General features: G+C 42.9%; 1 protein-coding gene across 1 annotated transcript in view; it reads right to left on the reverse strand.

Moving 5' to 3' along the window:
• Positions 1-8,489: 8,489 nt before the first annotated feature.
• WDR36 (WD repeat domain 36) overlaps positions 8,490-25,034 on the reverse strand; it is a 35,965-nt gene continuing 19,420 nt past the window's right edge. The window contains exons 16-23 of the mRNA XM_083464465.1: positions 20,010-20,089; positions 17,612-17,719; positions 16,665-16,762; positions 13,516-13,658; positions 13,086-13,205; positions 12,187-12,268; positions 10,156-10,343; positions 8,490-9,505 (exon numbers count right to left, since the gene is read on the reverse strand). Coding sequence (XP_083320591.1) covers positions 9,356-9,505; positions 10,156-10,343; positions 12,187-12,268; positions 13,086-13,205; positions 13,516-13,658; positions 16,665-16,762; positions 17,612-17,719; positions 20,010-20,089 — 969 coding nt within the window. The 3' untranslated portion in view covers positions 8,490-9,355. The remainder of the gene's footprint in view (positions 9,506-10,155; positions 10,344-12,186; positions 12,269-13,085; positions 13,206-13,515; positions 13,659-16,664; positions 16,763-17,611; positions 17,720-20,009; positions 20,090-25,034) is intronic.

The following is a 25,034-nucleotide window of genomic DNA, read 5'->3' on the forward strand; positions in this document are numbered from 1 at the left end:
CCGTTGATTTATGCAGAAGTCATGTTTGGTTCTTGCGCCAATAGCTTAACAACTGACTGTGGATCAAGAGGTAAACCACTTCCATCTTGCACCTGCCCTGTTATTTTCCTGTTGAAAGTCCTGATTTCCCCTTTGGGGAGAATATACAATTATCCATACTTTCTTCCTTTTAAAATCCTCATCATTCTTGTGATCTTGCACTACTGAAAAGATGGGGGAAAATTTTTTTCTGGCTTATCAGTGAAACAAAAACCCACCCATTTATTTTCAAAATAGACTACTTTTAAATAATTTAAATGCAAATTATTTCTTTTTCAAAACCAGAGCTTATAAAATATGCAGTATCTTTTCCTGGGCTTATTTTGCATAATGGCAGAGAACAGATAAAAATACTGCAATTTTTAGTGTTGGCTTCTAATGATTTTGGTAAATGACTTTAATTGTATTTGTGTAATGCATTGAAAACCATTGCTAAAAGCCACTTAAATATATATTACATCAAGCCAATATTTATTTCTTCCATTTCTTCCCTGTCTTTCTTCAGTTTTAAAGGAATCTATTTTTATAAAGGGGGGGGGGGTTAATTGATAAAAATATTTCTATACAGTCACATGATAACATATCAGGGTGGTGTACAACAAAATACAAATCTCATATGTGCACCCCCCAAAGAATTAGTTATTTTGTTGCATGAGATAATTGTTTGTATGTTTTGAGGAAAGGGACATGGGTGGCGCTGTGGGTTAAACCACAGAGCCTAGGGCTTGCCAATCAGAAGGTCAGCGGTTCGAATCCCTGCGACGGAGTGAGCTCCCGTTGCTCGGTTCCTGCTCCTGCCAACCTAGCAGGACTTGCACGTCAAAGTGCAAGTAGATAAATAGGTACCGCTCCGTCAGGAAGGTAAACGCCGTTTCCATGCGCTGCTTTGGTTCGCCAGAAGCAGCTTAGTCATGCTGGCCACATGACCCGGAAGCTGTACGCCGGCTCCCACTTGGGGGCAGTGGTGTATGGTTTGCTTCTTATCTTCCTTTCTAGTGCACATACAAAATTAACTTTTTGAAGAAGAAGAAGAAGAAGAAGAAGAAGAAGAAGAAGAAGAAGAAGAAGAGGAGGAGAAGAAGAAGAAGAAGAAGAAGAAGAAGAAGAAGAAGAAGAAGAAGAAGAAGAAGAAAGTGAACTGAATCCTTAGTTTCAGTGCTTGTATCACATGGTCAGAACACACAGCTGTGAGCACTGTTTTGCATGCTACTACAATGACATATAGGGATGCGGGTGGTGCTGTGGGTTAAACCTAGGACTTGTCGATCAGAAGGTCGGCAGTTCGAATTCCCGCAACGGGGTGAGCTCCCGTTGCTCGGTCTCTGCTCCTGCCAACCTAGCAGTTTGAAAGCACCTCAAAGTGCAAGTAGATAAGTAGGTACTGCTCCGGCGGGAAGGTAAACGGCGTTTCCGTGCGCTGCTCTGGTTCGCCAGAAGCGGCTTAGTCATTCTGGCCACATGACCTGGAAGCTGTACGCCGGCTCCCTCAGCCAATAAAGCGAGATGAGCACCGCAACCCCAGAGTCGGCCACGACTGGACCTAATGGTCAGGGGTCCCTTTACCTTTACCTTACAATGGCATACGTGGAGCAACAGCAATTCAGTCGACCAGATAGGGTTGAGGACAACAACACAAGCCATGATCTAGCAAATATGACTTTGGGGAGAAGGGTACGATAAAAAACGCTGGGGAAAGGCATGGGGTGGGGGGAAGTCAGCTGATGGCAGCAAAGGAAGAGTTAGTTATGTTGTTGTTGAGCAGTGGCGAGCTGAACTATTTTGCTGAATGAACACCTCATTCCAGTCGAAGGAACGCCAAGGAAAACTGACCCGAACTTCAACAACTCGAGATTTCTAGTCCTGTTTCATTTGATTTTTTCTTTTTAAATGAATAGCTGCACATTTCTGTTTCAAATTTATTGCAAAACAGCCTTTCCAAGTCAGAATCATCTTTATTTAAAACTAAAATCAGAAGAATATTCTCTTTTCTTGAACAACTCGCTTTGGCAGAACCCTCCTTTGGCTAAGCCCTGCATGTTCTGCCTTCCTGAACCACACATATTAATAATCGCTGGGTTTTAAAATCTTGGCTTGGACAGAGAGTAAATAGAGAATAGGGGAGAATCCAAGAACAGCATTTACTAACCGCTGGGTTGTTTGCTTGCTAGGCCGTCTTCCGAACAAGATTTATTCATTCAGGTCAAACCTAATAAATTAAATACATATATGAAGAAGCAAGAATAGTTCAAATATTTGAAGTACAGGCAGATCTGGCTTTTCCATTAAAAAGTCATTTTCAGGCTCCTGAAACTGAGTTATTGATACTGATTATTAAAGAGGGGAGAGCTATGTAATAGTGGGGAATGTATTATCAATGTATGTACAAGTGGTAACCAAAAATATTTCAAAGTCAGAAATGGTGGGAATGAAAAAAAATACTGCTATTCACATAACAGCTCCATATTAATTTGCACAGTAATATTCTATAAAAAGGTAAAGGGACCCCTGACCATTAGGTCCAGTCGTGGCTGACTCTGAGGTTGTGGCGCTCATCTCTCTTTATTGGCCGAGGGAGCCAGCGTACAGCTTCCGGGTCATGTGGCCAGCATGACTAAGCCACTTCTGGCGAACCAGAGCAGCACATGGAAACGCTGTTTATCTTCCCGCCAGAACGGTACCTATTTATCTACAGTACTTGCACTTTGACGTGCTTTCAAACTGCTAGGTTGGCAGGAGCAGGGACCGAGTATGTTGCAATTAAACCTTTTGGTAAATTATTATCATTCTGGCCTCCTGATTTCCTCCTGCCCGCTACACTGGAAAAAGGAGTGTACAAGCCAGAGGCTCAACCAGGTCCATTCCTGTAGCACTAAACTATGGTTTTAGCACATCATACAAATGCAGACCACGGTGTTTAATGAAAATATGTTAAAAGCCTATTTCAATCTATGTTCCTTTAATGTTTGTTTTCATTTTGACATATTGACTGGCACTCTCACATTGTGTCAGCAGGAAGAACGGAATCCATAAAAGATGCAGTCAAATAAACAATAGTAATAGTCGTAGCTCGGCTCCCGAACGCCTTGGAAGTCAAACATTTCGGCTCCCAAACAATTGGAAACGGGAAGTGAGTGTTCCGGTTTCCGAACTTTTTTTGGAAGCCGAATGTCCGACACGGCTTCCGCTATTGTTTCCGGCACGCCTGCGCAATTGGAAGCTGCGCCTTGGTTTCCGAACTTTTCAGAAGACGAATGGACTTCCGGAACGGATTCTGTTCAACTTCTGAGGTACGTCTGTACAGTAGTACCTCGGGTTAAATGCTTAATTCGTTCAGGAGGTCCGTTCTTGACCTGAAACTGTTCTTAACCTGAAGCACTACTTTAGCTAATGGGGCCTCCTGCTGCCGTCGCGCCGCCGGAGCACGATTTCTGTTCTCATCCTGAAGCAAAGTTCTTAACCTGAAGCACTATTTCTAGGTTAGCGGAGTCTGTAACCTGAAGCGTATGTAACCCGAGGTACCACTGTACTTAACTAACTAACCAATCACGTTGGTTCTGCCCCCCCCCCAAATCCTGGTTACGCCCATGCAGTAAAGGATGTTAATCAACCCCTACCTTGCTCAATCAACTGGGAATGGGAACAAAGTCAATTTACGGAATCAAGTCAAAATGGAAGATTGGGTCTGTGTGTACCACATGCCTTAAGAACATACATCTCAACTCATTTAAACAAATTGTGCCCTTTTTGCATTTGCCCACTGGCTACACTCTCTTGAGCAATGAATGGACAGCCTGTTCGGCCCTCCTTCCTTCTGATTCATCAGGTCCTGACCACACCTTTCAAGTTTTTGTTTGGTTTTGTTAAAGGACTGATTCCAAGAGTGCCAGACACCCCTTCTGTGCTTCCATGGTCCAACCACCTTACTGTGGAACGCACCTGGCCCTGGCAACCGCTTTCAAGGAGAGCTGCTTGGATACCAAATGCAACCAACTTCAAATTCAGCACATGACCCCGCTATTTTAACAAAGATACTACTTGCTGTCATATTTGGCGAGATGGGTTATCACTTTATTCACAAATTAGTACCCATTTTAAAAAGCACTGTTTGGAACATTCCCTTCCCCTCATAATTGCCTATTCAGTTCCATAATGGCATTCGCAAAGAGATTCCTTTGAAGCCCAGATAAAGATCTTGTCACCATGATACTCATTTTCACTCAGCGATGAGAGCACTATAGTCAGCCTTCACTTTTAGGATATAATGGAAATTTAATTTCCATATCCATTTAGTGTGTGGCCTTTCCCTAAAGACTACTCATAAAAGTATTTTTTGATGTCCTGAGGGAAGAGCTCTTAAAGCTCTTATTCTCAACTCTGCACTTCTGTACCGCTCAATTTGTACTTTTATTGCAGAATAGCGGGCACCTTTCCAGAGCCGAGGAAAAAGACAAAGGAGAGCTAACAGTACACAAGGGTTAGAAATTCTTATTAGCCGCAGTGGAAGAGACTCAAATCATTCAGTTTGGAAAGAAACTGCTCAGGGGGTTGACATATGAAGTATGCTAATACTTTGCTTTTATAATAATAATAATAATAATAATAATAATAATAATAATTATTATTATTATTATTATTATTATTTATTATTTATACCCCGCCCATCTGGCTGGGCCTCCCCAGCCACTCTGGGCGGCTTCCATAGAAACCAAAAATACACTAAAATATCACACGTTAAAAACTTCCCTGAACAGGGCTGCCTTAAGATGTCTTCTGAATGTCAGGTAGTTGTTTATCGCTTTGACATCTGCTGGAAGGGCGTTCCACAGGGTGGGCACCACTATCGAGAAGGCCCTCTGCCTGGTTCCCTGTAGCTTTGCTTCTCGCAATGAGGGAACCACCAGAAGGCCCTCGGCGCTGGACCTCAGTGTCTGGGATGAATGTTGGGGGTGTAGACTCTCCTTCAGGTCTACTGGGCCGAGGCCGTTTAGGGCTTTAAAGGTCAGCACCAACACTTTGAATTGTGCTTGGAAACGTACTGGGAGCCAATGTAGGTCTTTCAAGACCGGTGTTATATGGTCTCGGCGGCCGCCCCCAGTCACCAGTCTAGCTGCCGCATTCTGGATTAGTTGTAGTTTCCGAGTCACCTTCAAAGGTAGCCCTACGTAGAGCGCATTGCAGTAGTCCAAGCGGGAGATAACCAGAGCATGCACCACTCTGGCGAGACAGTCCACAGGCAGATAGGGTCTCAGCCTACGTACCAGATGGAGCTGGTAAATAGCTGCCCTGGACACAGATTTGACCTGTGCCTCCATGGACAGCTGTGAGTCCAAAATGACTCCCAGGCTGTGCACCTGGTCCTTCAGGGGCACAGTTACCCCATTCAGGACCAGGGAATCCTCCACACCTGCCCGCCTCCTGTCCCCCAAAAACAGTACTTCCGTCTTGTCAGGATTCAACCTCAATCGGTTAGCTGCCATCCATCCTCCAACCGCCACTCACACAGGTCCTTCACCGCCTTCACTAGTTCTGATTTAAAAGAGAGGTAGAGCTGGGTATCATCTGCATACTGATGAACACCCAGCCCAAACCTCCTGATGATCTCTCCCAGCAGCTGCATGTAAATGTTGAAAAGCATGGGGGAGAGGACAGAACCCTGAGGCACCCCACAAGTGAGAGCCCAGGGGTCTGAACACTCATCCCCCACCACCACTTTCTGAACACGGCCCAGGAGGAAGGAGCAGAACCACTGTATGACAGTGCCCCCAGCTCCCAGCCCCTCAAGACGGTCCAGAAGGATGTTATGGTCGATGGTATCAAACGCCGCTGAGAGATCCAGCAGAACTAGGAAACAGCTCTCACCTTTGTCCCTAGCCCGCCAGAGATCATCAACCAGCGCGACCAAGGCAGTTTCAGTCCCATGGTGAGGCCTGAATCCCGACTGGAAGGGATCCAAATGGTCCGCTTCTTCCAGGCGTGCCTGGAGTTCTTCAGCAACCACTCGCTCAATCACCTTGCCCAAGAATGCAAGATTTGAGACTGGGCGATAGTTGGCCATCGTGGCCGCATCTAAAGATGGTTTTTCCCCCGATGAGGAGGCTTTTCTGCTTTCTCTAGTCTTTAATTGACAACACTTCAAAGATTCCTTTTGTTCGATGGCGATGCATTCTGGGATTCAGGGCAACGTTTTGTTTAGATTTATATTCCACCTTTCATCTTTTGTGATCCCAGAGTGGGTAACCATTTAAAAAGCTATAGCTAAACAAAATAATTTACCATTAAGAGACATAAAATAATACAGCAGCAAATGTCAAAAGGATCTCCAGCAACATTACTCCCCACAACAATAAAGATGTTTTTAACTGGCATCAAAAGAAGGCCAAAGATTATGCCAATCATATTTTAGAACCCTCCATTACACATTGTGGCTAAAGAGCAGGAAGAAAGTGAAGCCCAGAGAAAGCAGCCATTTAAAATGCCCAAATCAATTGCTAGGTAAAACCAAATCACAAATAATTTCATTTTCTACGTGGTCGGTGGAGTTTTCAGATTTTTACACCAACCTGCTTCACCCATCATGCAATACCAAACCATCATTAAGTATGCAGGCTCCAAGAGAGACCACTGTGGCCACTTTGCTCCTTTCTCAATTGTGCTACTGATGTGCTGCACTAAATCAAAGTATGGCTTAGTGTGTGGACTAAATCTGGGTTCACGGTTTAGTTTTCCCAAATTGTGAGTCATAAACCACAGGACAAACCTTGGCTACAGCTCATGATTAGTCTGGAGAGAGCTGAACCACAAGGTTGGGCTAGGGTGAAACACTAAGCCAAACCAAGTACTGCAGGGCTCTCCATCCCCACCGCCCAAAACATGTTATTTTTATGTTCAAAAGTCACTCTGGGCATGTCAACCTATGCCTTAAGATGATCAGGCTGGCTCTCAAGAATAACAAATGTTTTTGCATCCCTGCCTAGACACAGTATTATGAACTTGCAACCACCAAGTGAAAAAAACAACAACCAAAATAAAATTTCCCTGAAGGGAAATAAATACCATATTATGGTATTTATAAATACCATATTAGGTTCAGGTCTGGTTAACTGCAATAGCAATTTCTCCCCTTTTTGTAATGTACACAGTATCCTTTCGTTTGTTCTATTTTGTTTTCTACCTGGTTACTATTTCTTGTTTCTTCTTATTTCTGTGTCTTATCTTACTCTGTGCACTTGCAATTTTGTACTTTTTATTTTTCAATGAAGAATATAAAATTGAAAAACCAAAATATAATTTCCCCGAGCCATTCATCCCTCAGACAAGATTTCACATATTTCTTCATAAAATGTTGAGTAGGACCACCAACACATGTTGAGCATTGAAGCTGCTGTGCTCTTGATGTTTATCACTGACATATAGTTGAACACAGGACACTGAACCAAAATTGTAGCTAAAAGGATAGTCTAAGAAAGTCTTGTACCTTCAACTGTAACAAAATGGCACAAAATGTAACAATTTCTAGTCGCAAGTTACACAAAGGCCTATTTCCAAGTTACTGTTCTGAAGGTAAAGCATTAAAATAATGGGCCTCACCAAGTACAGTGGTACCTTGGGTTAAGAACTTAATTCGTTCTGGAGGTCCGTTCTTAACCTGAAACTGTTCTTAACCTGAGGTACCACTTTAGCTAACGGGGCCTTTCTGTTTTCATCCTGAAGCAAAGTTCCTACCCCAAGGTACTATTTCTGGGTTAGCGGTGTCTGTAACCTGAAGCATCTGTAACCTGAAGCATCTGTAACCCGAGGTACCACTGTACTTCCTAGAACAAGTGCCTAAATATTATTAAAGTTTATTCAAAGAATTATGCACAAGTTTATCTTCTTACTTTATTCAACATTCGTCTTATCAGCTTGCTACAATTTGTAACTATTGGCTTAGATCCAAACTTGGTCCAGCTTAGAAAACAGCCCTTGAAATTAAGCCTTGACTAACAAGACCCATTTATTTCAAGGGTTCTACTCACAAGCATGGCAATCCAATCTGTTAGGTGCAAAAAGATCTAAAGACATTTGATCAAAGTTTGTGGCTACTCTAAATCTGGTTAGTATTGGCCCTGACTGATTAAGCTCTTCCCATGGTGTCTGGATTACAGTGCTTTGACTTAAATTTAGGGGGAAAACCCTGGGCTCCACACTTTTAAGGACCCCCCAAATCTTGCACAAAATCCTGTCTGCCTTGCCATTAAATTTTAAACGCAGCAAAAGTTGTCTTTGCACTGTAAATGGAATTCTGTGTAATTCTAGAGCTGGGTTTTCAATGTTCTTTCCAAACAGTATTTTTGTATTACTAAATCAATATCCAGTGAAAAGTTTAAAAAGGCAAAGTATCTTCCATGGTTGAAATTCTAATGGCCTTTTTAGTTTAGGAATAATGGACTGAATTAGTAAACACACAAGAATAATAAGAATAATAATTTTATTATTCGTACCCCGCCCATCAGAATGGGTTGCCTCAGCCCCTCTGGGTGGCTTCCAACAAATATAAAAGCAAAACAAAACATCGGACATTAAAAACCTCCCTATACAGGGCTGCCTTCAGATGTCTTTTAAAAGTTGCATAGTTATTTAGCTCCCTGACATCTGTTGGGAGGGCGTTCCACAGGGTGGGTGCCACTACCGAGAAGGCCCTCTGCCTGGTTCCCAGTAACTTCACTTCTTGCAGTTATGTAACATTTAATTGAAACTTGCATAATATATCTTATATGGCAAGTTTATGCTGCATTCTGTGATGTCTAGAATTTATGAAACATCCAAATTGGTTTAAGGTGATGCACAACATTATATTTGTTAGTCATTAAAGAAATTTAAATTTTGCAGCTATTGCAGACATCTGTTCAATATACAAAAAGTGTTTTTCAGCACACAGAATTTTGCATCTTTACCATTTTTATTATCCTACTCTTACATGGTCTACCGCTAGGTAGTGACTAGGACCACACCTGTCCAGCATCAATGTTCCCAAATAATTCATCAGACATCACCTCTTAAAATTTATTTAGATTTATAACTGCATATTGAGTGTTTTACCATATTGAATATATCTTAATTTTTGACAGGGAACTTTACTGTTTCAGCAGTCATTTACACAATAATAAAAGCACACTTTATCTGTGAAGGTAGCACAGATTCATGTTTAAATTTGTACAAAATAAAGTTACCAAGTCAAGCTGTACAGTTACCTTTTCTGAAACTTAAGAGAGAAAATATCCATTATTAAACTTGATTTGTACATTAAACTGGGCATTCTTATAGAACAAAGGGAATGTTACAACAAAGCAGTCTTCATGTAATTTAAAATGCAAAGGCTTTGGTTGAAAAGAGTCTGTAAATGCACCCAAATTTCTTCAAGCTGGGGTGACAGTCTGGATAGTTCTGCCAGCAGATCTGGTTCTGATGAAAGGATTTTTAAGTGCAACTGAAATGGAAGCATGAAATTAATTACATAAAGCAAATTTTAAGGAACACATTTCTTAAATTTCTTTATTACTGTGTTAAACCACCACATCACTTTTTTATTATTATTTATAAGTTGGTAAATATCCTCCTTAACACGATGCCAATGTTTCACAAACTGATCAAAGTAAAAACAAAATAAATAAAATTCCTTCCAGTAGCACCTTAGAGACCAACTAAGTTTGTTATCGGTATGAGCTTTCGTGTGCACGCACACTTCTTCAGACGAAAGCTCATACCATGCACATGAAAGCTCATACCAATAACAAACTTAGTTGGTCTCTAAGGTGCTACTGGAAGGAATTTTGTTTGTTTGTTTCAACTATGGCAGACCAACATGGCTACCTACCTGTGATCAAAGTAAGTAACTCATATTAATAACTCCCCTCAGATGAGCACTGTAAGGCCAAGCAGTGCTATCACACAGCAATAATGAAAGTTTCAGTAGGGGGAAATGCTATTGCAAAAAGGAACGGATGCTGTCAGTCATTCTTTATTCATTGCCAAGTGTGTCTTCCCCCACCCCCAGCGCATTCAAATTGGGGGCTTCTACGGTAAGCAAACTGTGCTGCACAGAATGTCACTAGCAATTGTATCAAATGATACACTTACCTTCAGAAACAACGCAAGGTATGCCTGAGCCAGTTCAAAGTCGCATTTCGTGGTCAGCATGGCCTCAATCATTCTTAGGAAGCTTTGCATCACCCTAACAGAGCCACCGCCATCGGGGGACAAGCCTCTCAGTTCTGCCTCTGTGTTAGATGGTCCCATGTCCTTCAGAATACGGAGCGGAGATTTATCTGTCAAAACAGGAAGAATTTGGCTACAAGTTCTAGAAAGTGTTACAGAAATGGGGTGTGTGTGGGCATATGTATGTGTGTGTGTGTGTGTGTGTGTGTGTGTGTGTGTGTGTATTTATATATATCTCTCTCTATATATATATCTGTGTTTTAAATAGTTATCCTATACCCTGCACCATTCAACAATTTGGTCATAACCCAAATTGTTCATTTTATGCAATTAAGAGAACAGCACAGCTGGTGGAATTTTATTTGACCCTTATTTTGTGGGGAAAAGAAGATCCCAATTTCCCAAAGTCATGCCATTTGAAACCTTGCCTCTTTGGTAGCGGGAGGCTCCAGCTGTACATATGGACCCCTCCACTTACCATACCTTTCCCTGTATAAGACTAGGGTGGTTTCCTGAAAATTTGTGTTAAAAATCAGGGTTCGTCTTATACATGGATATTGCATAGCGGTGACGTGGGATTGGTTGCTGCCGCGAGTCGGAGATTGTCAGTGGCTATTTGGCGTGTCATTGGTGGCTGTGGCAAGGGCTGGCATTGATTGGCTGTTGCTACAGCAATGGAAAAACAATGGAAACTAGCCAGTTAACCATCTGGCTAGTTCAGATGACAACCTTGAGCTAGGTTAAGAGCTTTGAGAACTTAAAGAAGGAAAGTCACTTGATCCAGGGACAGCCCACATATATATATTGGCCTATTCCAACCTCTTTTTCTTAAAGGTGACTGCTCCTGCTCAGGCTGCACAGAGAAAAAGCAACTGGGTTCCAGAAATCCATTCCGATTGTGCAGATAAAAAAATATATCTGATACAATTCTACAGGATGGGGTATTAGTGTGTGAAAACAGTCCAGATCCAATGATCTCAAGATGGTGGAGAAAGCCCAGGCATTTTCTCTTGGTGGTCAAAAGCCAAGTGCAAAACGAGCCTGGGACCAAGCTGATTTCAAACACAGGTCAGAACAGTAGTAGTGGAGTAGTTCCAAATTATCACTGACCAAAGAATCTTGGTTTGCAAACTGCCCTAAATAAAAATTTATTTAATAAAATTTATTTAATAAATAAAAATTTATTCTCTGCCATGTCATAGTAACCTAGGTTTTCCTTCCCATCTGGCTTTCTTGATTAACCCTTTAAAACCAGAGCACTTTACACATTCCAGTTCCCTGCTATTGCTTGCCTGTATTTTTTTAAAGAAGGCCTTCAGCTAACCTTTCGTCAGGGCAGAAGTTCTGACATAAACAATGTCAGATCTATACAATGGAATTCTGATATGCCCTAAAGGAATTTCCTAAAGGAATGAATGCTTCAAAAAGTCGAATTATTGTGAAATTGGCTCTGGGGTATGCCAGGTGTGTATTGCTTTGAAAGAAGGACTTCTGTAACTAGCCCAACTGTTACCACAATTAACAGGTCAACTCTTTCCCAAGGCATCCCAGGAACCGATGATTTATTAAGGATCAAAAGCACAGTAGCAGCACCGTCACAACTTAATGGGAGTAATGGGGATTAAGAGGACCCGAGACATTTAACCTTTTCCTAATGTGTAATACCGAGTTCAACATATTGGGAGAATTTGTAAAGCTGATGTCCCCCTAGGGGAATGCTCTTTTAAAGATGCTAAAGTGTTCTGCACACACTGTACCGTGCTGAAATTGCATCCCCCAACAAGCCAAGATAAGGTATCCTTTTTCCCAATATCTATTCTGAAGACACGTTATTCCAGCCTTAAGAAGCCCAATTCACTACCACTATAATATATGGAGAAAAAGGAAATAAAGTACACCTTCTCCCTCCACCTTGTAGGGATGCAAATTTATTCATTTCATATTATAACTTACAGTCACTGTTTATCAGAGCTTCTTCAAGCTTCAGGTAGAACTCAGATTTTTGTGCCAGTACTCCAAGGTTTACTACTTTTGACTGAAATATAAAAAAAGGTTGTCAATTGAATTGCATGAAAGACAACTTTTACAAATATAGGTAGATGAAATTTTAAATGTAACATCCTTAGGAGAATTAAAAGGAGGGATTTTGAATGTTGAATTAATTTAGTTCTGTACTCTTTAAATTACAATGCCATATAGAAGAATGGCATAATTAGGAGGAATCTCACCCAGCAAGATGAATATCCTTACATAGGCACTTCTCCTCTGAAGACATGCATGTGTACATGCAAGCACATGGGAAAGCATGCATCACATAAAAACAATGGAAGAAAGGGCATCTGGAGAAATCAAAACAAGGATTTCTACGAGGACTCTTCAGAAAGCTAAAGATAGATGAGGACCAGAGATTCATCTATGTAATACTTAACAATGTATTTAGGATTAAACCTCAGTGAGAAAGCGGTCTTAGATATGACAGAACAGCAAGTTCTTTCTATATATGATGAAGCTGCCCAATATTTAAGTACTAGTTTCAAGTATTAGATTGCAGATAATTATCTACATCATCACAGTAATTGTGCAGTTGAGGTGCCAAAATTCTGTGCTTTTATCAAAGATGTTGTAAGTGGGAATAGAGAATCGAAGGGGGGAAAATGCTATAAAAATACAGTAGGACCACGATCTGTTACTGCAATTCACCAGTGATTTAGCCCCCATTACATAAGAAATTACTTCCAAGAGGCAGTCATAAATACAGAGAGACAGAGACAGACAGACAGACAGACAGAGAGAGAGAGAGAGAGAGAGAAGTACTACATGTAGATGTTTTGTATCATCAGCTTTCTCTTTACCTGTTGTCCACCATTTTCATGTTCAATGGAAGCATATTGTGGTATGAGGCCAGGAATTGTGGGGATGAAGAACGGTGCAGATTTTGGCACTTTTGGTGGCTCTTTGGGTTTGTTCTTTTGCTGTGGATGGGAGATTTTATATCATCAGACAATTTCCATATTCACACTGTAACCCTAAGAACACCAAATGTATTAACTTTCCATCTGTGAAAGCGTTAGAATCTCAGCTGGTGTGTTAAATCTAGGTTGACTATGTGTAAAATACTTCTGATATTTGTATACCCTAAAAACAACCTAGATGTTATCCCAAACTATGAAGACATTTTGTCAAGTCTTTGTTGCATTCAACATAACACAACCACGTAATATGTAAAATGAGAGCAACAGGTCCTGGTCAGAAACCTTTTAAAAAATAACATGAACATGCTACCTTTATAATATCAAGATTGAGGAGGTTCTTCCATCTAGATTTTGGCAACATAGAAAGGGTCACTAATGCTTCTCCCAGCTGTTCTGGAGAATCGTATTCTATCATCTCATCACTTATTTCTTCTTCTTCTGTGACATCTACATCTTTAAAAATGGTAACAGACAGGGGGGAAAATGTTTAGCAACGTTGGGAAATATTCCAATGACAGTAGATCCTGAATGACATTCAGATAAACACAGCTGGTTAATTACACAAGCACATTGGGATGATATTAGATTCTGGTAGGCAGCCGTGTTGGTCTGACGCAGTCGAAATATAGAAAAAAATGGTCCAGTAGCACCTTAGAGACCAGCTAAGTTTGTTCTTGGTATAAGCTTTCGTGTACATGCACAAAATTGCAGTGTATCTGAAAAAGTGTGCATGCACACCAAAGCTTCTACCAAGAACAAACTTAGTTGGTCTCTAAGGTGCTACTGGACAAATATATATAGACACACACACACACACACACACACACACACACACACACACACACACCGATTGGGATGATATTATGTTAAATCTGTGAAGACAATAAAACAGAAACAATTCAGATGCAGTTGAACATAACAAGATGAACACAGCCAGAGACGATGGCCAAGGAGGCACATTCCTGTAGCATGAATAGAAAGCCATGCTTGAAATTCCTCACAATGGATGGTGTCCCCTTGGCTAAGGGTTTCATACCTGCAATATGTATCTGTTTGTCTAACTAACTTTTCTCCTACCCCCAATCTGTCAAAGTTGGCCTTTCAGAGGTCAAGGACATAAGGATCTAGTCTTCTTGTCAGAAAAGGTTGACCACCTCTCTTTAAGAGGCACAGTTATTCAATTTTACAAGAACTAGAATGCATATGTGGGGGCTGGCAAAGGGTATCTCATCTGATTTAGCTGCTAAATCTTAGCTGTGGAAGCTCCCTCGGTGCTCTGAACGACACAGAATCGGCAGCAACGAAGACGTCATTTTCATGCCTCTTTTGAAAGGTATTACTCACAGAACATACAGCTGCCAATCTGCTTCAGGGAATGAATCAAAAGTAGTGCCTGCACTTGAATCTGCAGGATAGATAGGAAACTGGATTGCTTCCAGTTTCGTTACATATTTTGTTTGTGTCATTTTCTCACCATTACACAAAGTCAGATGATTCAGGAGAAATCATCCAAGTTATCGGAATGCTGACTGCACCATCAGCAACTGGAAGCACTGCCAGACATCTGCATGGACTCTAGACATCAGTGTCTCGCCAGTGTCTCCCCTATTGCATGGGAACGCCTCTTGCAGAATGTAGTTTCTGTAGTGTTTTGTACCAAATAAATATCTAAATGTGGTTCATTTTGTCCATATGTTAGAAATATACTTAAAAGCAGGGTCTGGATCGCTGCAAGACTGAAGTGCTGAGTTGACAGATCCTCTGACTAGTGGAAGGGAAGCCCCTTAAGTTTGCACTCTTAGCATGCTCTTGGATCTGCAGCTGGGCCTGGAAAAGCAGCCTGTGACGGGTTCAAAAATACCCTCTGCTAACATCAGCAGCTGAGGACTGTGTCGCCGTTCTCTTTTATCTGATCTGAAAGCTTACACACATAACTGCTTAATACTAGATTACTGCAATGTACTCTCAGAGGAGGCTGGCCTTTGCAGCTGTGAGCTGGTACAGCTGGCTAGCTCAGTTGGTTAGAGCGTGGTGCTAACAATGCAAGGTTGCAAGTTCGATCCCTGGGTGGGACAGCTATGTATTCCTGCATTGCGGGGGCTGGACTAGATGACCCTCAGGATCCCATCCAACTCTATGGGTCTCTGATTCTATGTTCTGATTATGAGATTCCCATAAGCATCTGGCTGGCCGCTTTGGGAATCCGGGTGCTCAACCAGATAAGCCTTTGGTATGATTCAACAGGGCTGCCTGTCATAGAATGGATATGGACACCAAACATACAGTACATCAGTGTTGATGCCAGCTATCATCTTCCTAACACAATCCCATGCATGGTTTTAATCTAACAGCTGGAACCTTCATGTTTAAGACGATGCCTTTGCTATCATAATCAACAAGAGTAAATGAGACCACCACCTTGACTGCATCTCTGCCAAGTTCCAAGACAAGTTCCTTTCTCTAGACGGTTGCCTATATAGCCTAACATAAAATATATATACTGTTGTTTCTCTGTGTTGATTTTCAGGTTGTAGGCCTGTCCTATACTCTGTGAGGTGCCAACTGATGGCTATATTATATTCGGGCTGGCCTTTTGACAGTCGAGGCTGAGAGGATGTGGACCAATCAATTTTATAGCACATTTTACTTGGCTATTTTCAACTCATTTTATGTTTCGAATTATTATCTGGTCCATCCTAGTTGATGGAGAAAGATAAGGCATAATGAAGCAGATAATACTTCACAAGTTATTGTGGTTTTTTAAAATATTGGATCAGATTGTTGCTGTTAATTTTTTATATGGTTTATCATGTTTTTATGTGTGCTGGAAACTGCCCAGAGTGGCTGGGGCAACCCAGCCAGATGGGCAGGGTATAATTTTTTTAAAAAAATACTATTGATCATGATGCTACTCATTATCTGGAGTGAAAGCTCTCTAGATAAAGAGTGAGAGTCACCAAACAAATCGCGTCATGCACTCTGTGAAATTGGCTCTATGCGGGTTGGAACCTCCCCCCCCCCGAACAGAACATATGGGGAGGGCATGATATACTGACATGCTTGAAAACAGAATGTTAAACATAGCATGACATTAGATCCCACCCATGGCTTCAAATATGTGGTCATTAGTAAGGACAACTGGTTACACACTCTAGGGCAGGGGTGAGGAACCTGTGGTTCTCCAGATGTTGCTGGATGCCAAGTCCCATCAGCCTCTGCACTCCTGGCCGCTGGTCAAGACTGGTGGGAGTTGTAGTCTAGCAGCATCTAGGAAGCCATAGGATTTTCAAGTTGAACAATATCTCAGAACACAAGGGAGCATAGAATCTTTCACAAATTCAACTTTGCACTGGCCTAGGAACAGTATGCAAGCCGTTACTTCGCAATTACACAAACAGGAGATTCAGAAAAAGTACACTAACGGCCCAAAAAATCCTCAGCAACTCCCTTCTCTAGTACCTTGAGCTGGACATGTTCCAGGAAGCGTTACTACAGAAGGCTCATAATCCGGTGGAAGCGGACGCAAAGAGACAAGCGAATACAGCGAACGGTTAGACCTGTAAAATCCAAGATGGAAGACATTGTTATTTTGGCTTGGGGGTGGGGGCAGAGGAGAAAGAAAACACGCCATGTTCTTTGTGGATCTATCTGCTATAACTATGAGAAATTAATGTAAGCTATAGGACTGAGTTGTTAAGAGTGAGAGATGGTAGACCAGAAAGAAAACATTTTGAAGTTAAATGCAATCCTCATACTGCTATTTATGTAGAATATAATGCAAATGTTGATTAATACAATGGCTTTTTCTATGTTGTAAAATTTTAATGTATGTATACTGTATTTATTATGTATTTAGCTATTTGGTATGATTACTGTTTTCGATTTAATGTAGTTTAAATTAAAGGGTTTTTTTTTTGTTTTTGTTAGAACTAAATTGTTCGCAGTCCTAAGAATATTGACTGGGTTCCAAAGAACAACAACTACCCCGATGCCCCTAATAACGTTTTGAGCTTACTTTCTGGACAGCAGAGCCCCACCATGTCATAAGGCAAGCTGGTTTTGAAGATAAATACAATTTCAGAAGTCATTTTTGACACAGGATGAAAGATTACAGTCAAAACGTGGAGGAGTGAAAATCTTACTTGATGTAAAGCAAGTTTCAACTGACATAAACAGAACTCGCTTCCAAGCAAACGCGTCTGGAATTTCATTATATTAGGAAAACAGTCCCAGTACACTTAACTGATTGGGAGGCGGGGGCAGTTACAGAGGAATTTTCCAAAGGGCAGAACTTGCACCTTTTACTAAAGTGCCATGGAACAATGCAGCAATAGGAATGGGCAGTCTGATGTCTTATAGATCTGCTTTAAACATGGACATGCTCAGAAGACCACTGGAAGACTTACCACAGGTAAATTCCAAGATCATCTACATGGGAAGAAGCTAAGAAGTCTCCCGTAGGAGACATAGTAATGCTTACTGCTGCTGAATCTAGTAGGAAACAGTCGACAAGGCTGCAAAGAGAAAAACAATTCATCACATAACAGATAATATATAGTTCAGTTACCAGTTATTAAATGCATGAAACCAGTACCAGTCATAATATTATCAGTCTTCTTATTCTGCTTTTCAGACAAATGTATAGTCTTCCCAAAGACGTTCACTTCAAGGTTTTAAAAAAGGAGACAGGGCAAGTTCTTGTGTTCAGGATTACAAACCGGGGGGGAAAAAAGCCATATTAGGGAGCAGGAGTGTGGGGGAAAAAACCCCGCAGGAACTCGCAAGACATTTTCGTCTTGCGAAGCAAGCCCATAGGAAATTTGTTTTGCGAAGCACCTCCAAAACGGAAAACCCTTTCGTCTAGCGGGTTTTCCGTCTTGCGAGGCATTCGTCTTGCGGGGCACCACTGTACAGGTAAATTAAAACAACTGCAATGTGTGTGTGGTTGTGTGCTCTGGATATTATTATTATTTTTTAAATTTATTAAATGCCTTTTACTTATGTCTCAAGGCAATGTACTGTGCAGGCATAAGAAACCTTAAATGTTAGTTCAATTATGTCATGCTAGTTAACATAATTGGTTTAGTATTGCAGTACATTCCTATTAAAATTGAAGTGCTATGAAACTAAATCAAGAGTTGCATCATCAGACTGTATAGTTTCAATGTATGCATAAGGGAATGGAAAAACAAGTACATTATGTACTAATCTGCATATGGACAACTCCTCTGACGTATGAGAACCATTTCATCATTTCCATTTGACATCCATACTGCTATCTGGAAAGTTATGATAACAAGAAACTCTGAGACCTTTTTGGTGGGGCAATGTTGCAACATTTAAATGTCAGTGCATTCAAAGGTGAATGAGAAGAAACACAAGTTCAAACAAGGCAGCCTATCGTAAAATGTAATGTCTCAGATGGCTAATTACCATATTTTTTGCTCTATAAGACTCACTTTTGCCCTCCTAAAAAGTATGGGGAAATGTGTGTGCGTCTTATGGAGCGAATGCAGGCTGCACAGCTATCCCAGAAGCCAGAACAGCAAGAAGGATTGCTGCTTTCGCTGCGCAGCAATCCCTCTTGTTGTTCTGGCTTCTGAGATTCAGAATATTTTTCTTCTTGTTTTCCTCCTCCAAAAACTAGGTGCGTCTTATGGTCTGGTGCGTCTTATGGAGCGAAAAATACGGTACTTCAAAGAAATCTGACAAGTCTAGGTTATGCTTATAGGCAAGACGTCAAAAAGGCAACAACACAGGAAATTTGAAATGGAAATGGCATTTAATACATCCGACAGAGAAAATTAAAGGAATATGAGACATGAGAAATTACACAATCTTGGGGCACCTAAACTGGGATTGCCAAGTAGACAAGAGAAACCATTTTAACGCAAATGCTTCATTAGACTGAAGTCTGCCCTGTTCCAGTAAAAAGGATGGAGACGCATTACAGGTTGTATACAGAATAACTACAAAAGCTAGTCAAAGACTACAAAAGTCATCTAAGCCATTAAAAATTCACTTTCAATTAAAGAAAGGGATTTTAAAAATGAAACAAGTATTAGTCAGCATGATTAAAGTCAAGTTCTGCTGAAATGCAGGGGCTGCCCATTCTAACTTTAGTTAGAACCTTTACCATATAACATAAGACGTAATATTCTGTTTGGATGAGTGGGCTGGATGCCCCTTCTCCTTCCCGCACTCAAGAGCCTACAGGTGATTAGAATCATGGTAGAATTTTTCTTCGGAAAGGGGGCACTGTATTACATCTAGATGCCACTTCCCCACAGCAGATGAAGCATTGGGTTATTTGGGTGGGGAGTCCCCCACTCACATGACTTCTCTTGCAAACTGCATCAGCCATTGCAAGCACCATTTACCATTTTCTATTAAAAATAAAAATTTAAGAAACTCAAGCCCTCATCTACCTATGAAGCAAAGAAGTGCCTCAATATATTGCCAGCTGAGACTGGAAACTGAGTATGGCAAGATATCATTCTTGTGTACCTTTGGCAGGGCAGATTCAATCCTCGGGCATAAAGGCAATAAAACACAAATAAATGAAGATGTTTGCAAGTAGACCAGTTCGTTTCTGTTCTTGCTTCTTATGTATTGTGTGTTCTCATTTTCTATTTTTATGTTGTGAACCACCCAGTGATCTTTGGATGAAGGCTGCTATACAAATTTAATACACAGTAAGAATTGGATAGAAAGGTGTGTTTTAAAACTGATTTGCTCTTTTGTCAGTACACACATGTAACATATCAAAGTAGCAGTTTCTCTGCAATCTCTAAATTTACTTACCACCCAGATGGCAGGTCCCAGGTTCTAATGGTGCAGTCCATAGCTGCCGTTATTAGCCAGCGGCCATCAGAACTGAAAGCCTACAAAAAATATGATTTGTCTTTTGAGTAACAGCTGCACAGATTCCTCTGACAATGTTACTAGGATATTTGGATGAATGGGTCAAGCGTAAGGAGCTAATAGGGAATTTATCACTTGTTGCTAGTACAGTGGTACCTCGGGTTAAGAACTAAATTCGTTCCGGAGGTCCGTTCTTAACCTGAAACTGTTCTTAACCTGAAGACCACTTTAGCTAATGGGGCCTCCTGCTTCCACTGCACGATTTCTGTTCTCATCCTGAAGCAAAGTTCTTAAACCAAGGTACTATTTCTGGGTTAGCGGAGTCTGTAACCTGAAGCGTATGTAACCCGAGGTACCACTGTCTGTTTGTTGCGTTGCAAAAATGGAATAATAATGCCACCAGCAACAGTGAAAGAAAGCCTGGCAAAAAGCGAGGTTGGCATAAAGAATTAATATGGCTGAAATATGGTAAATAAGAGAGAAAACCTGAATATAAATGGAAGCCCTTAATTGAATTCATGAAGACTAGATACAATATGATACAGTCATACCTCGGGTTAGACGCTTCAGGTTGCGCCAAAACCCAGAAGTACCAGAACGGGTTACTTCCGGGTTCCGCCGGTCGCGCATGTGCAGAAATGCCAAATCGCAACCCGCACATGCGCAGATATGGCGGTGCGAACGTGCCTCCCGCACGGATCACGTTCACAACCCAAGCGTTCACTGTACTGATTACAACCATTTATCTATGCGGTATATTAATGTGTTATAATTTTTGGATTTATAATATTGGTATTTGTTGCTGCATGATACACACACACACACACACACACACACACACACAAACTCACACACATATATATGGTATTACAGGAACAGGTCTTTACTTGATATATCCTTGCAATTGTATTTTATACTTTATAAATTATAATGAATATTTTAAAAAAAAAGAATTGGGATGATACTCTAGTGTCAGGGAACTGCCATCAGAGCATCAGGTGGTGGAGGGACTCAGGCAGGATGAAAGAGACTCAACTGCTGAAGCAGGGACCAGCAGGGGGAGGAGTGGGTCTCTGAGGGAATGCGAGCAGGAGGGAGGGCTCAGGGAGGCTTCCAGCGAAAACAGTGGGGAGGTATCGGAGTCTCCCATAGGGAGACCCACACCTCGCAGGAAACTGTCACGCCGTGAGTCCAGGAGACGCGTTTCCGTTAAGGAACTTCTTTGCTGGAAACGCTTCCGCAGACAGCCACTGTCGGACTCTACTAGTGACTAGAGCAGACATGTCTGAGGAGCTCCGTCACACACGGAGGTTTGTGGGGTCGCACAAACTCTGAGGGAGCACGTTTTCACGCACAAGCAGCTAATCAAACCCTCACAGCAGTCCGACAGTCTTTGTACGCTGCCTGTGCAAGAGAAGGCATCATGAGCGAACCAACCGGAACCGGAGGAGCAGGGGCTGGAGCTGGTCCAAGCTTGGAAGATAGATACCGAGCGTTGGAGGTTCAACTGGCCCTGCAGACGGCGCGGTTGGAGGAGAGAAGGGCTCAGGATGCAGACAAGAAGGGGAGAGCCACGCAATTCCCCAGAAAGGTACCAGGATTGGTGCAGAAATTTGGGGGGGACCCCAAGGACTACCATGCTTTTAGGACAGAGATGCAATATGCCCTTAATGTGCAGTTCGATGAGTTCCCTGATGAGGAATCGCGAGTTGCTTTTGTAATTGGGCATCTTGAGAAAGGGGCTAGAGACTGGGTTCGACCCCTAATGGCAACGCACAATGACATACTAAAGGACACAATGAAGTTCTTTCGTGCAATGGATATCATGTTTTCCAGCGATATTGAGGAAGGGGTGGTGCGCAGACAGCTAATGGCTTGTAAGCAGGGAAGTCGATCTGTCCGTGAATATTGGACTGAGTTTACCATGCTGATTCACAGACTGAGTTGGGATTTATCGGCGGCACCCGTTCAAATGCTATTTGAAGAAGGTCTTTCTTCGGGGGTGAAAGACGAGCTGGCACGGAGCCCCAGGGCGGAGTCTATGGATCAGCTGACCAAATCTGCGCTGACCATAGGAGCGCGGCAGGAGGCAAGAGCCTTGGAGAGGCGGGAAGGGAGAGGGGAACGTTGGAAGGAGTTCCGCATTCCAGACATTCCTGAGCCAGCTTTCCCGCCGGCAGAGCCGATGGAAATCGGAACAGCGCGCGCGCGCGCATTTTCAAAAACCAGCGAGGGAGCTAAGAAGGAGGGAAAGGGCCCCCGGAAATGCTATCTCTGCCAACAGCCAGGCCACTTTGCCAGAGTCTGCCCCCAGAGGAAGGAATGGCAAGGGATGGTGGGAGCTGTTGAGGGGGGAGAAGAAGGGGGAGCGGAGCAGGTAAAAGCCAACGCCTGGTTGCCACAATTGGGGCACTGCAGCCAGGCCAAAGAGCAGTGAAAGTGCCCGTGCCAGAAGCTCCTCGACCTGCTCTAGTGATTGAAGTGTCGCTAGAGCTGCAGAATGGGCACCCCCTAAAAATAAAGGCGCTGTTGGACTCAGGCAGCTCCTGCAATTTTATGAGCAAGGAGTTTGCTGCTGAACACCAGATACAGACCATCCCTTTAAGCAACCCCCTGCAGGTGACCACGATTGATGGCAGGGAGTTGTTGGGAGGAGGAGTCCGCTTGCAGACTGTCCCAATGATAATGAGGGTGGCAAGGCACACAGAACTGATAGCGTTTAATGTGGCCACCCTGGGAGGCGCTCCCATTATTTTGGGAATGAGCTGGCTAGCTCTACATGATCCGCTGGTTGGCTGGCATCAAAGAGTGGTGTCCTTTGGTTCAGCACATTGCCTAGAACACTGCAAAGGGGAGAAGGGTTCAGCAGGGGCCCAAGCCACCCTAGCAGGGACTGAAGTAATGGGGAAGGTGAAGGTACCACCACAGTATGCAGATCTCAGCGACGTGTTCAGCGAGAAGGAAGCTGACCAACTACCACCTCATAGACCCTTTGATTGTCAGATCAATTTACTCCCAGGAGCACAGCTTCCCGTGGGCAAGTTGTATGCCATGTCAGACAGGGAAATGCAGGAGTTGCGAGGGTTCATTGACAAGAACCTGAAGAGAGGCTTCATCAGAGAGTCCAAAGCAGCAGGGGGGAGCCCAGTGTTCTTTGTGGACAAAAAAAATGCGGACAAGCCGAGACTTGTATGTGATTTTAGGCGGCTGAATGCAGTGACTGAACCGGTGGCGTTCCCTATGCCCAGAATTGATGATATTTTGACCAGGGTGAGGAAGGGAAAGATTTTCACAAAGCTGGATCTAAGGGGGGCGTACAACCTGATACGCATAAGGAAAGGGGATGAATGGAAAACCACCATGTTTACCCCTTTGGGGGCGTTTGAATACCTCGTTATGCCATTTGGATTACAAGCAGGCTCCGCGTGTTTTCAATCTTTTATGAACCACGTGCTGGGCCCTTTGCTCTACAAGAATTGCGTTGCCTTTCTAGATGATGTGTTGGTGTATTCTGAGAATGAGGAGCAACATGTGAGAGACGTCAGAGAAGTGTTGAGCAGACTGCAAGCCAACAGGCTGTGGGTCAAACTGGAGAAGTGTCGGTTCCATACCAAGGAGGTGGAATTCCTGGGGTACCGCCTGTCAGACAAGGGATTGGCCATGGATCCCGGCAAGGTACAGGCAGTGCTGGAATGGAAAACACCCAAAACCAAGAAGGATGTGCAGAGGTTCCTAGGGTTTGGAAACTTTTATCGTAAGTTCATCCGCAACTTCGCCCATCTGACGGCGCCCATCACTGACTGTCTCAGCAGTAAAAAGAAGTTTGTATGGACGGCGGAGGCGGAGCGAGCGTTTGAGGAACTGAAAAGGGCCTTCGCCTCTGAAGAACAACTTCTGCATGTGGATTTACGAAAGAAGCTAAGGGTTGAAACAGACGCATCTGACAGAGCCATAGGGGCGGTGCTTCTTCTGCAGCCGGGGAAGGAGGAGTCAGAGTGGCGTCCGTGTGCCTTCTTCTCGCGGAAGCTGAACAAATCCGAGAGGAACTACACGGTGTACGACCGAGAACTGCTTGCTATTCATGAGGCGTTCCGGAGATGGAGGCATCTGCTAGTTGGTGCACAACATAAAGTGCAAGTGTGCACGGACCATAAAAATCTAGAGTACTGGAGAACGGCGCGAGTGCTCAACCAAAGGCAGTTGAGATGGGCCCAAGAGTTCTCCAAATTTAACTTTGAGATTTGTTATGTGCCAGGCCCAGAGAATGTTAGGGCGGACGCTCTCTCACGCAAACCTGAATATTTGGAGGGGGAGGGAGCACCCGAAGAAACCCATATCATTCCAGAGGACCGCTGGGTGTGTGGGGGGACTTTGGTGGGGCAAAGGGAATTGGTAGAGGGTACGGTGCAGGATGCATACGCCCAGGGGAAACTCAGGGATCTCAGAGGGGAGGAAGACAAATCCGGTGGTTTTGAGGAGAGAAATGGGGCATTGTATTATAAGGGAGCGTTATATATACCTGAAGGGGAATTGAGGGAGAAGGTACTCAAGCAGCTGCACGATAGCCCCACAGCAGGGCACTTTGGGCAACACAAAACCATGTGGCTGGTTACCAGGGAATTTTGGTGGCCCAAGGTCAGGGAAGATGTGCGGGAGTATGTGAGAGGGTGTGAACAATGCCAAAGAGCCAAGGGGGAGAGGCAGGCGCCGGCTGGTTTATTAGAACCACTGCCCACACCTGAGAGACCGTGGGAAGCAGTGGCAATAGATTTCATGACTGATCTGCCAAGGTCTAGAGGGAAAACAGCCATCATGGTTGTAGTAGACCTGTTAACTAAAATGGCCCACTTCATAGCCTGCTCACATGCGGTTACAGCAGAAGAAACCGCCAAATTGTTTGTAGAGAATGTGTTTAGGTTGCATGGCGCCCCCTTGAGGGTGGTTTCAGACCGAGGGAAACAATTT

This window comes from Podarcis liolepis (genome assembly GCF_965112155.1).
Source record: "Podarcis liolepis genome assembly, chromosome: 11".
NCBI classification, from domain to species: Eukaryota; Metazoa; Chordata; class Lepidosauria; order Squamata; family Lacertidae; genus Podarcis; species Podarcis liolepis.